Here is an 11,624-nt window from a genome sequence, read left to right as displayed (position 1 = left end):
AGAGGACCCCTGCCCGTGAACGAGGGTGCCCGACCCGTGGATGATGGTCCCTGCCTCGTGATCTGGGCACTTGACCCTGGGTCACTGAGAGTCTGGAGACAGCATGGAATGCGCGGGGCAAAGCGCCCTCCCAAGGGGGCTCACGTCCTGCAGGTGGGGGCTTCGAACGTGGGGTCACAGGTGACAGCAGTGGAGTGGGCCGGCCAGCGGGGAGAGGGGGTGGGGGACAGCTCCGTCGGGAAAATGGGAGGCCACGAGTTTAAGGAGGCCGGGCACGCCCCTGGGGCAGCGAGGGTGGGGCTGCGGCGGTGGGTGCTTGTGTGGGCCCGGGTGGGAGTCTGGAGATCAGGGGGCGTCTGCAGGTGTCTGCGGGGGCAGGAGCGATGGGTTCTGCCTCCGGGATGGTTGTGGGGAGACAGAGGCATCCCAGCTCGTTCAGCTGAGTCCCTGGAAGAGGATGGGTGTCCCTTCCTGAGATGGTTCTAGGTGCGGAGTCCGGTAGGAAATCAGGGTGCCGTCGGGCGGACCTGCATCTCCAGCACTGCTTCCACTGCTTCCACTGACTGTCTGGGAGACACGGGGGTCAGCTGCAGACTGTTGGGTGCTCTCTAAGGCCTGGGCCTGGGAGAAGGAAGGCCGGTAGAGGGCCTTGGGCACAGGCTGGTGGTAAAGAGGAACAGATCCACCCCTTGGCCCCCACAGGCCACCTTCCAGGACCCCTTGCTTCAGGCAATAGAGTTTCCTCGAGGTCCAGCCAGCCTCAGTTCTGACTAAAGAAACCTTTGTCGTGGGTAAAAAATGCCAAAGTGGCCGAGGCCAGGCCAAGGACCTGTCCTCTCCTGGGCACTCCTACCTCCATGACCACCGGCTCTGTCCTCTGCCTGGCGAGGCCACACGCTCCCACAGCTCCTGACTACCAGCAACCCCCAGCCTCAGCAGGACCCTCCTATTATGAGTGAAGCAGAAGCTGGGGGCTCCCGGCATTAGTAGGGCCTCAGGACAGGGGACAGGAGCCGTGTGCGTCAGTGGAGGACTTTGGACAGAGACCCACAAGCCTGAAGACATAGGCTAGGCCTAGCCACAGAAAGAGCTTTCTGGGTTTAGGAGGGCTCCCCACGTGGGCATTCATGGGATCCAGGGGCTGGAGATGCCTAGCTGCAGCCGGGGCCATGGGACCATCCTGCAGGCCCAGCCCCCACCAACACAGCACCCCAGGGTCGCCCTGACACCCACCTACTCTTGCATCACCGAACTTCATCAGGCCAGGCCACTCCCCTCTGCCACTAAGAGGACAGACGTGGTAGCTGGGCTGCGGCCTGTGCCACGACGTTGATGCGCACAAGTGGGAGCTCACGTGCGCAGGTGCGTTCCTGTGCTCAGAGGCAGTGTCCACTCTGCTGTACACCCAAGTCCTTGCAGAGCGCTTGCTGGACGGACCCACCTGCCTGAGTGGGCTGACAGCCAAGCCCATGTCCTGTGTGTGTGTCACCCCAACCCTAGTCCAGGGCAGCAGGTTTGCCTGGGTCAGTGGCTCCCAGCACATGCAAGGCTGTGAGGGTCCAGGTAGCTCGTGGCATCCGGAGTTGGGGTGGGCAGCTCCACAGGGCAGGTGTGGTGGTATGGGGTCTTGGTCCGGGTCTGGCAGTGGCCTGCCTCTCTGTGTGTGCCCCTGTGGGCAATGAAGACTGGACGAGAGGGAGCCAGAGGCCCCGTCCTGGTGACTGGGGTTAGCCCTTAGCAGGGCTGCCCCTGACATGAGGCTGTATCTCTTGCCCTCTTTACCCACTCAGTCCTGCTGGCTTGTCTCTCCACTGCCTGAGCGGGTTCTCATTCCAGTAAGTTGGCCCCTTGCCCCTTCTGCCCCCTCAGCCCTGGCAGGCGAGGAGGGGGATGCTCCTGCAGCCCTGCCTTGGGCAGGATTGGAAGTCCCACAGGTGGATCAGTGGGCAGTTAGCTCTCCCTCCCAGGGCAGAGCCCAGGAGAGCCTCAGGGGCGGCTCTGCACCCTGGCCCACATCTGGATGGCTGTCTCCTGGGAAGGATCCAGGCCTGGGGGGAACGGGCCTCCCCCTCCAGTACCCCTTTGTCCATCCCCAGGGCCTCGCCAGTGTCACAGTTGAGGCCCTGAAGTGTGGGGCTCGTGGGCACAGAGTCCTAGGGCATCAGCCAATAGTGACTACCCAGGAGGGGAAGGGGCCGGGGCCCCAGGGCTCTGCTGCTGCGGAGTGATGATCTTGAACCCGGGGTTTTGCTTTTGCTCAGGGACCCTGAAACATGAGGCGCAGGGTGTCCCATGACATGTTCTCGAACACCAGTCGGGTTCACGGTCTCATTCCTGTCTCTGCACATCGCTCAGACGGAACAAGGGTGTTCGGGGGGCGCTCCCGGGGGCCTTTCCAGCAGGCACTGCCAGAGTCTCAGGACCCCTGGCTCCCTGGCTTCCTTCCTTTCCAGAGTGTGCCTGAGCCAGTCCCCCCAGGAGCCTTCCCACTTTCTCCTCCCTCTGAAATGCTGGAGCTCCTCTTTGTCTGGCAAACTCCTAACCGTCCTTCAAAGCCCCTGGGCACCAGACGCACCATTTGCCCTGTGCTCCCTTTCTGAGAACCCCCTAAACTCACAGGGCTGCCCTGAGTGCCCCCCCCCATTGGGTGAGCCTGACGACTGGGTGGACCTCAGACAGGAGACTTGGGACAGGGCTCTCTTTCAGGGCTGGTGTGTCATGGGTAGCCCTGCCGGCCAGACTGCTGGCCAGGGGACTTGTGTCCTGGGCCCCAGCTGCAGCCCTCTTTCCACCAGTGCTCAGGCTTCGGGCACTTTGGCTGGGGCCGGGGGTGGGATCTGGAGACTTAGAGCCCAAGCACTAATGCAGACCCTGAACCAGACAGCAGAGGGTGGCCTCCGCCAAGGGCATGGGGCTGCGGAAGCCAGGGCAGTGGGCGGGGAGCACCGGGGTCCTTTCACCTTCATGGCGTAGGGCGAAGTGTGGCCCAAAGATGTCAGCCAAGTGGGCAGGCAGTTTGTGGCCTGGAGTGGGGTGAGACGGCAGGGAGGCTGGCTGCGTCCTGCCCGGGACGTTCGGACAGGCTGGCTGCGTCCTGCCCGGGACGTTCGGACAGGCTGGCTGCGTCCTGCCCGGGACGTTCGGACAGGCTGGCTGCGTCCTGCCCGGGACGTTCGGACAGGCTGGCTGCATCCTGCGTGGGTGGGAGGGTCCACAGGAGTATCTGAATGGAGTACCCCTCAAACACACCTCCAGGTACCACTGTGCTGGGTGGGGGCAACAACCACCCACACTCAGCCTTTCTTCCCGCTGGCCAGGGATGGGTCCCAGCGATGGGACCGCAGCACCCTCTACAGGACCGCAGGGGCCGAGCTGCTGTCCTGCCCCGACAGTTGACCCGGAGCTGAAGCTGGCAGGTGGACACTGCTCACCAACCCTCTGACAGCCCTCACCAGACCTCCCTGCGCCAGAGACACCAGGCCAAGATGTCCAGGCACACCAGAAACAGCCGCTGGGACACAGGGAGCCTCTGCCTGTCTGGCCCAGGGACCAGGGGTGAGGTCAGGGAGGCTCCGAGCCAGGGAGCTGGGGGTGGGCACTGAAGATCCAGGAGTCAGGACTGGCCCGCAGCAGCTGGGGTCAGTCCCCGGAGCCAAGTTCTCTGCCACCTGTGCCTTTGGGGAGGTATCGGTCACTCTGCCCCCGTGATGGAAGAGAGGTTCCAGAGGACCCCACGTAGCCCCAGGCCCCTCTCTGTGGGGGAGGGCAGGGTCTGGAGACAGCGGCCAGCTCCACTCCCTGGTCACACCAAGAATGCGTTCCAGGATGGGACTCCCCAGAGAGGGACTGCGCACTCCGGGGAGGGAAGGGGTGCTAGAGGGAGAAACGAAGTGGAGCCCCCCCAACATACCTCTTCTGCGTCCTTATAACCCTGACCACCTGTGCCCTCCGAAGCCCACATGTGGTGCAACATGGCACAGCCTGGCAACAGGAAGACATCAGGTCCTGGTACCATGGCCCAGAGCCCAGGTCTCTGGGGAGTCCCTGTGGTGCCCGGGGTGGGGGGTGGGGGCAGGGTGTCCCTCTGTCGGTGCCAGTAGACACCTCTGTCCCAGGACACGATGCTCCCACCTGAGTTTTCCTGATGGCCTTGAAAATTTGATTTGTATTTATAGTACGTACTTTTTTTAAAGATTGTGTTAATTTGGAGCGCCTGGGTGGCTCAATGGGTTAAGCCGCTGCCTTCGGCTCAGGTCATGATCTCAGGGCCCTGGGATCGAGTCCTGCATCAGGCTCTCTGCTCAGCAGGGAGCCTGCTTCCTTCTCTCTCTCTCTGCCTGCCTCTCAGTGTACTTGTAATTTCTCTCTGTCAAATAAATAAATAAATAATCTTAAAAAAAAAAAAAAAAAGATTGTGTTAATTTATGACACACAGAGACAGCGAGAGAGGAAGAAGCAGGCCTCCCTGAGCAGGAGGCCCGATGCGGGGCTCCCAGACACCGTATAGTACCTATTTTTTAAAAAACGATTTTTTAGGGGCACCTGGGTGGCTCAGTGGATTAAGCCTCTCCCCTCAGCTCAGGTCCTGGTCTCAGCGTCCTGGGACTGAGCGCTGCACCTGGCTCCCTGCTCAGCGGGGAGCCTGCTTCTCCCCCTCGTCCCCCTCCTGCTCACTCATCTTCCTGATGTCAGTATCTTTCTCTCTCTCTCTCAAAAACCACAAAACCAGCCTTGGACATCTCTTAAGAGTTTGCTTATTTTGGAAAGGTCCCTACTCAAGTTTAGGAACACAGTGGGATGGAAGCTGAGCATTCAAACCGCACACGGGCCCCAGAGACCCAGTTAAGCTAGTCTCACATTCCCAAGGAGGGGATTCCAGGAACTGAGTGTGCAAGGGAAATCAGAAATAAAGAAACAGGGGTGCCTGGGTGGCTCAGTGGGCTAAAGCCTCTGCCTTCAGCTCAGGTCATGATCTCAGGGTCCTGGGATTGAGCCCCGCATCGGGCTCTCTGCTCAGCAGGGAGCCTACTACCCCACCCCCCGACCTACTTGCGATCACTGTCTGTCAAATAAATAAATAAAATCTTTAAAAAAAAAAAAAAAAGAAGAAGAAGAAGAAAAGAAGAGAAAAAGAAACAGGAAATCATCACCAAGTGCTACCCTAAATCTACCCTGACAGGTGGCCGGTGTTAGCCGACCCCAGGCTCTGCACAGGCCGGGTTGTGTTGGCAAGTGAGAGGCCACAGCAGGCCAGTGGGAACTGTGCACGTCCTGGGCTCCTTTGGACCAGCTGATGGAAAAGAAGTAACCGGATCTCCAGCTTATTCACACACAAAACCTCAGGTCCACAGATAGGCTGAGACGTGACATGTAATAAACATGTGCCAATGCCGAGAATACTAGCCTGTTAGGAGGAAGAGCTCCTTCCTTCTGACCGTGATTTCCAGAGCGCGCGGTAAGGGGCTCGGGAGTCCACGTGACAACCTCGGACTTTAGAACTTCTGCGCTCAGGAAACAGAGCAAAAGGGAAGCCAGCTGCTGGGTCAAGATGTCCGCAGTGTGACGAAGGCTTGGTAGGCACAACAAGCGGAGAAGTCCTCCAGATAAATGAGAAGAAGGCACTCCGTCCAACAGAAGAACAGACGAACAGCATCAAGAAGAAGAATCACAAAAGACAAGGCCCAAATAGCCAGGAACTTTGTGAAAAGGAGTACATTAGAGCCGTGCAGAGAGAAACAACCAGAAGAGGCGGTCAGACTTGCACAGTCTGCGTGTTTCCCCCCTACCCGGGGTGGGGAGAGCGGGGGCCCTGGGGCTCGGCGGAGCAGCAGCACGGCTGTGTGAGACGCAGCCCCTGCGCGGCCCAGCAGCCCCGGGGCCGAAGCGCACCCAAGAGGAGGGGCGGAGAGAGGAGCATGTCCCCGTCCACAGCAGCATCAACTCACCGCAGCGGGAAGGGGGAACAGCGAAGTGTCTGCTGACAGACAAGCGGGCGAACAAAACGTGGTTTATCCATCGACGGAGCATAGAGCAGCCTCGGGAAGGAAGAGCATTCGGACGCCTGCAGTAACGCGCATGGACCTGGGGGCCGTGACGCAGAGTGAAACAGGCCAGCCACGGGGACAAACACTGCAGGATCCCACCCAGATGGGGTCCCTGGAGTCTCCAGATTCGCAGGGACAGAGAGCGGACGGTGGGCGCCGGGGCCGAGGGAGGGATGGGGGTCGGTGTCTCAGGGGGACAGAGGGTGGACGGTGGGCACTGGGGGCGGGTGAAGGCTGGGGGTCGGTGTCTCCAGGGGACAGTTTCCATTTGAGAAGTTCGAAAGTCCTGGGCATGGTTGGTGGGGACGGCTGCACAACGGTGTGAATGTGCTTTGTGCCTGAGCCACGCGCTTGATATGGCTAAGGTGGTAAATTTTGTGTTGTGTATTTTACCGCAATAAAACAAAAAATAATAAAACGAAAAAAAGATATGTTTGCAGCACACACACAGCCCACCCTAAAGACACCAGGCACAAGGGCCGTTACAAGGATTTTCATCATTGCTCTGTTTGGAAACAAGCTTAGCGTCCTGTGAATCGGCGAACAAGGAGGGGCAGGGGCAGGGCAGGGCAGACCTCCAGCGGGATGACGTCGAGGGCCAGGCTCTGCGCTTGTTGAAAAGGACAGAGCTCGTCCTCACAGTTACCTCTGCTGGCTGCAAAAATTCTCTAAAATATCAGGGGGGTTGTTTCTGAGACGCAAGCCACCGGATGGAGACAGTGGGAGAAGGGACTGCCCAGCCGAGGGGGTGGGTGGTCTGATGAGCCCCACAGCAGCCCCGACACCTGCGGGGCAAAGGGGCTGGAGGCTGGACCCGTGGGCCAGGTCTGCCCTGCTCCACAGCAGCCCACCTTGTGTGGCCGGCTCGGGCCCGGTAGCTCAGGGACTGGAGGAGCCGGCGGTGTGGGGGTCAGGAGGAGGTCCCAGGACTCAGGGGAGGCACGCATCTGGACAAGGCCGTCAAGCCCGTTTTGGACCTTCTCACTCCCAGGTTCTCCGGACTTGCCTGGGCCTGATATGCAGGTACAGGCAGCGGGTGCGCCGCCCTGGGAGGGTGGGTACCAGGAAAGGAAGGGGAGGGCGTGCCCCCAACACGGGAGCTGCGAGAGGCTGGGAACAGGAGGGGCCCGGGGGACAGAGCCCACAGGAGCGCTTCTGCGCCCAGCAGGGCCATGCTTCCCCAGACCCTGCCCCTACAGCCTTGCGCACAGCTGGGGGCGCAGGCAGACCAGACTAGTCGGTCACCTGGTCAGAGTGGGCTCAGGGAGCTGCGGGCTGTGGGGTGGCAGGAGGAAAGCCCATCTCCCCAGTCTCCTCTGTGCCCAGCACGGACGGGGAGCTCACCGATGACAGCGACGGAGGAAGACACGCCCTGGCCTCCGATGAAGAGCAAGCCCCCCCCCCCGCCCCACCCATGCCCTTACTGCTCCAGTCCCAGCCCTGCCCTGTGCACTGCGGCCGGAAGCCCAGGCCTGGGGGTAGGAGTCCATCTAGGGCCAGGCTGGCAGGAAGGCCTGGCTGTGGCGGTCTGGGACGGGGCAGGGTCTGGGCTCAAAGGCATGGGGGTGGCTGGAAGGGGGGCGGTGGACGGTGGCACCGGGGCTCCCTATTCCTCGGCCCCCTCCCCCAGCCCCCTGGGAAGCCCTCGCCTTTCCCCGTCCCAGGGAGGTGAGGACGCCAGCCCAGCCAAGAGACAAGACGGTTTATTTCAGACTCAGCCTGCACTCGGGCCCAGGGTTCCAGGGGTGGGCTGGCCAGGCAAGGACGTGTCAGCGCCCACAGTGCCCGCGGCCACCGTGCTGAGGGGCTGCACTGCAGTCTCCCTCCGTCCCTCCCCAGCGGGGCAGTGGACGCGGGTCCGCCAAGCAGCTCCTTTCTGTGTTACTGCACCTATACGCTTGTTAGAATCAAAGGGCGCCGGGTGAGGCGGGAGGGGCGGTCTACAGGGGCAGGACAAGCGCAGCTGCCAGGGCAGGTCCTCCTCGACCAGCGCCCCCATCCCCGGCCTCCCTGCCAGGCTCTCGGATGCCCCAGGGCAGGAAGTGCTGTGGTCCCAGCCTCGGCCGCTCCCCTGGGGCACAAGCTAGAAGGTGAATGGTGGGCACAGCCCAGACCTGCCTTTGCACTGTCTGTCCACCCAGCCAGGGTGCAGGTGGTGGGCAGAAGTACACGGAAGTTCTGCCACTGCGAAGGCTTGGTTCGGGTCACCCCACTGCCCCGGCCCTACCCACATGGACCACCCCCCCGAACCCTGCCCAGCTACAAACAAAGAGCAGAAGTAGGGAGAGTGAAACAGCCATACCCTTTAATGTCCCCACATGGGCTGGGCGCTTGTCACAGCCCATCTCGGACCCCTACCCAACCCTGTCTGCCAGGAAGCGCATGGGACCCCTGGGGCCGCTGGGAACTGGCTGGCACACGCAGGCGGGCGGGCCACACTCGAGGGCCTCTCTTCCCCCTGCCCCCCAGTATCCTGGCCACAGCAAAGACCACTTCCCTGTGCTAGGACTCCTCCTGTGCTGCGCAGTAAACCCCAGAGCCTGGGAGGGGGAAGTGCTGGGGGCCAGCGAGCGGGCTGCGATTCCACGGCTGGGGGCCTGTCTGTCTGTCCCTCTGCGCGTGTGGGGGTATATGTGTCTATATGGTGCGCATGTAGGGGTGTGTGGATAACTGTGGGGGAGCTCGGCATGCACTAGGCTCCTGAGATCTGAACAGGAAGTGGCTGTGCCCCCACCTGGGCACTAGCCATCATTTTTTCCGGGCCAGGAAGGCCACACCAAGAATTAGGGCTACAGCGGCCACGGCCACACTCCCAGCCACGAGCAGGGGGGTCAAGTTCTCAAAGGGGCAAGGGCCTCGGCCCCCTGGGGCCCCGCTGGGGGCTTCACCCTCCTCAGCCCCATCCCCAGGGCCCTTGGGCTCGGTGGCGGCATCAGGGCTGCTGGGGGCCGCAGGGGCTGGCTTCAGGTTACTGTGGTTATTGAGAAGGGTAGGGTCTGCTTTGGCCGGGGTCTTCTTGGCCGCTGGTGGTGTGGGGGCTGCGGGAGGCTCCTGCTTCTCTGCTTGGGCCTCCTTCTTCCCAGGCTTAGCTGAAGGGGCCTTTCCATCTGCAGCTGGTGGGGCTCTGGCCTCAGCAGTGGCCTGTGGAGCCTTGGTGTCGGGCTTGGGGCTGCTGGTCGCCTTTCCCCTGGACTCCATGCTGGACGGTGCTGGCAGGCTACGTGGGGTGTGCGTGGACAGACAGGCGGCTGGAACTCAGTGGCTCAGGACAGCTCACCACTGGGCATTATCTAGGCCTGGGGAGAGACACAGCGAGGCCATGGCAAGAGACTCAGCCCACCTGCTTAGCTCCCTACCATCCTGTCCCATAAGGCTCTCTGGACCACCCTCCACCCCAGAAGACCCCACTCAGCATGTGCTCCCAGGGCTTGGTCTCCAGCAGCCCCCCACCACTCCCTGAGAAGCCCCTCGAACCACACAGGCAGAGCCTGTTGACCCTGAACCGGCTGGGGGTGCTGCATGAGACTAGCCATCCGCACAATGGTCCTGGCCCTGCCTGTGCTATTTCCAGCTGCCCTGGACGGGGCAGTGAGAGGAGGCTATGCGGTCAGCGGAGGGCGTGGCAGCTATGGCGTGCCTGGGCTGAACCAAGAGTGTACCTGCTTGGAAGGACTGGGTCCCTGTGGAGTGGGGGTAGGGCAGGAACCCAGAGTCTGGGCTCCGTGGTGTCAGTGGCGTGGGAATAGGCCCCAGGCTGCCAGAATTGGGGTACTGCATACCTCAAGTGTTTCCCTGGGAAGCTGGAGAAGCCAGGCCAGCAGGCAGTGACAGACCCTGTGCCTCAGGCAAGCCATCTGCCCCTCTCCAGCTCCTGGAACCCACCCCCAAGACCAGCTTTCCCTGCTCCAGTTCAAGGGCAAGGAGTCCTTTCTGAGTCTGGGGCTGTGCCCGCTTCTGGGCAAGAGCGGTGTGGGGGGGGGGTTCCCCTGGTGTCAGCCGGGTGTGGACATGCCATGTCCGTCGGCCTCAGCATCCTCAAACCTGGGCCAGGGCAGTGGATGGGGGTTCCGGACTGTAGGAAAAGCCTGGCCCAGATCCTCTATGTCTGAGTCGGGCTGGGCCCGAGCCATCTCTCTCTAAAGACCTAGACACCCCCTGTCTGTGTCTCCTCCGAGAGGATTAGTACCCCTCACCCCACCAAGGAAAGGGAGCACATGTGGGAAGCAGCGGCCCAGGTTTTCCACCCAGGCCAGGAACACTAACCACACCTGAAGGTCATCTGTAGGTCACAGCATAACGGGGGTGTCCCAGTGAGCGGCCCAGCTGCTGCCCCATTTCTCACGGAGTCCCAGCAGCCCCTCAATCCCTGCTGTTCTGGCTGGGCAGCCAGCTGCTGGGGGCCAAGTTTGCAAAGGGCAGGTGGTCTCCTGCCCGCCCCCCCCAAAGCCCCTGTTAATTTTGGTTCATACTGACGTCAGCCAGTGCCCCCTCCCCTTCCCAGGAGCCGCTGGGCTGGAGAGAGCCGGGGGCCCAGCCTGCGCCCCCAGTGACCTTCAAGGCGGGAGCCGCCCACTCGCCCCGCGGGGCCGCGCCGTCACACCCCCAGCCCCAGGCCCCGGAACCCCCGCTGTCTTACGCTGCTGCTCCCGGCGCTTCCACTTCGGCGCTGCGCGCTCTCCACGGGACCAGGGCGGGCGGCGGCTGCGGCGGCGGCTGCGGGGACTGGGAGTTTCCCACAATGCCCTGTTCTCGGCGCCGCAAGCCCAGGAGGCGGGGCCACATCACCACCGGCGCCGCCCCCTTCGGCCGTCCGGGCGCCCCCGGCTGGCGGGGAACTGTGGAGCCCCCCACGCCCAGGCTCCCCCTTGGATCCCAAGGGCGGCTTGCAGTCAGGGAAGAGAGGGGACTGCCCTTCCCGCCCCTCCGCCCCAGCCAGTGCGGGAGTCTGCAGGCCCCCAGCCCGGGCCCCCCTCCTGGGCCCCGTGCCGGCCCGCGGGAGGGTGGACGGAAGCCGGTCTGCAGGGACAGGGGAGCCGGCTCCGAAAAGAGGCTACTCTCCCCCTCCGCCCCTCCCCCCAACAGATTCCAGAGACGAGCTATCTACTTAGAATATTTATTTATCTTCTCACAGGACAAGACACAAAAAGTTACAACTTCTTAAAACTCTTCAAAAGAAAAAATATAATTCTGTAAGCAGCAGCAGCTTCCAAGGTACAGATGTGGCGGGAGAGGGCAGCTCCCAGAAACCGTGAACTGGGGGGCCCAGGCCTGAGCCCCAGGTAGTGTCACCGGGAAGGGGCCTCCGAGGACGGGGCCGGGTTGGGGTACACAGCACCAGCACGTCAGATCAATCACCGACACAATCACGTGGCCTGGGGCGGGGCGGACGCTCTGATTCACGACACCAATGGAGGGGGGCGGTCCGGGAAGGCAGAGCTTAGGGAGTGTAGTCAGCGGCCTTAGCAGAGGCCCGGGGAGTAGGGCGAGCCCCCGGAGGACTGAGGGAGCAGGTGCTATCCCCGGAAACAGAGCAGGGACCCCCAAGCTCCATACTGGTCCTCATGACTGTCTTCCCCACTG

At 62.2% G+C, this 11,624-nt stretch overlaps 1 protein-coding gene across 1 annotated transcript; it reads right to left on the bottom strand.

Annotated features, from left to right (window-relative positions):
- Positions 1-8,327: 8,327 nt before the first annotated feature.
- On the bottom strand, positions 8,328-10,805 carry CEND1 (cell cycle exit and neuronal differentiation 1). Its single transcript, XM_059152235.1, has 2 exons — positions 10,681-10,805; positions 8,328-9,340 (listed from the first exon to the last, which is right to left on the bottom strand). The coding sequence occupies exon 2, from the start codon at positions 9,240-9,242 to the stop codon at positions 8,793-8,795; it is 450 nt and encodes a 149-aa protein (XP_059008218.1). The 5' UTR covers positions 9,243-9,340; positions 10,681-10,805; the 3' UTR covers positions 8,328-8,792.
- Between the last annotated feature and the right edge of the window lie 819 nt (positions 10,806-11,624).

The sequence above is a fragment of the Mustela lutreola genome, chromosome 1 (genome assembly GCF_030435805.1).
Source record: "Mustela lutreola isolate mMusLut2 chromosome 1, mMusLut2.pri, whole genome shotgun sequence".
NCBI classification, from domain to species: Eukaryota; Metazoa; Chordata; class Mammalia; order Carnivora; family Mustelidae; genus Mustela; species Mustela lutreola.
Note: the sequence above shows the minus strand (reverse complement) of the source record. Positions and strands in the feature narration are given on the sequence as shown.

Bases quoted from the DNA above. Each gene is read 5' to 3' on its own strand.
- CEND1 (XM_059152235.1), bottom strand. From the start codon at position 9,242: ATGGAGTCCAGGGGAAAGGCGACCAGCAGCCCCAAGCCCGACACCAAG.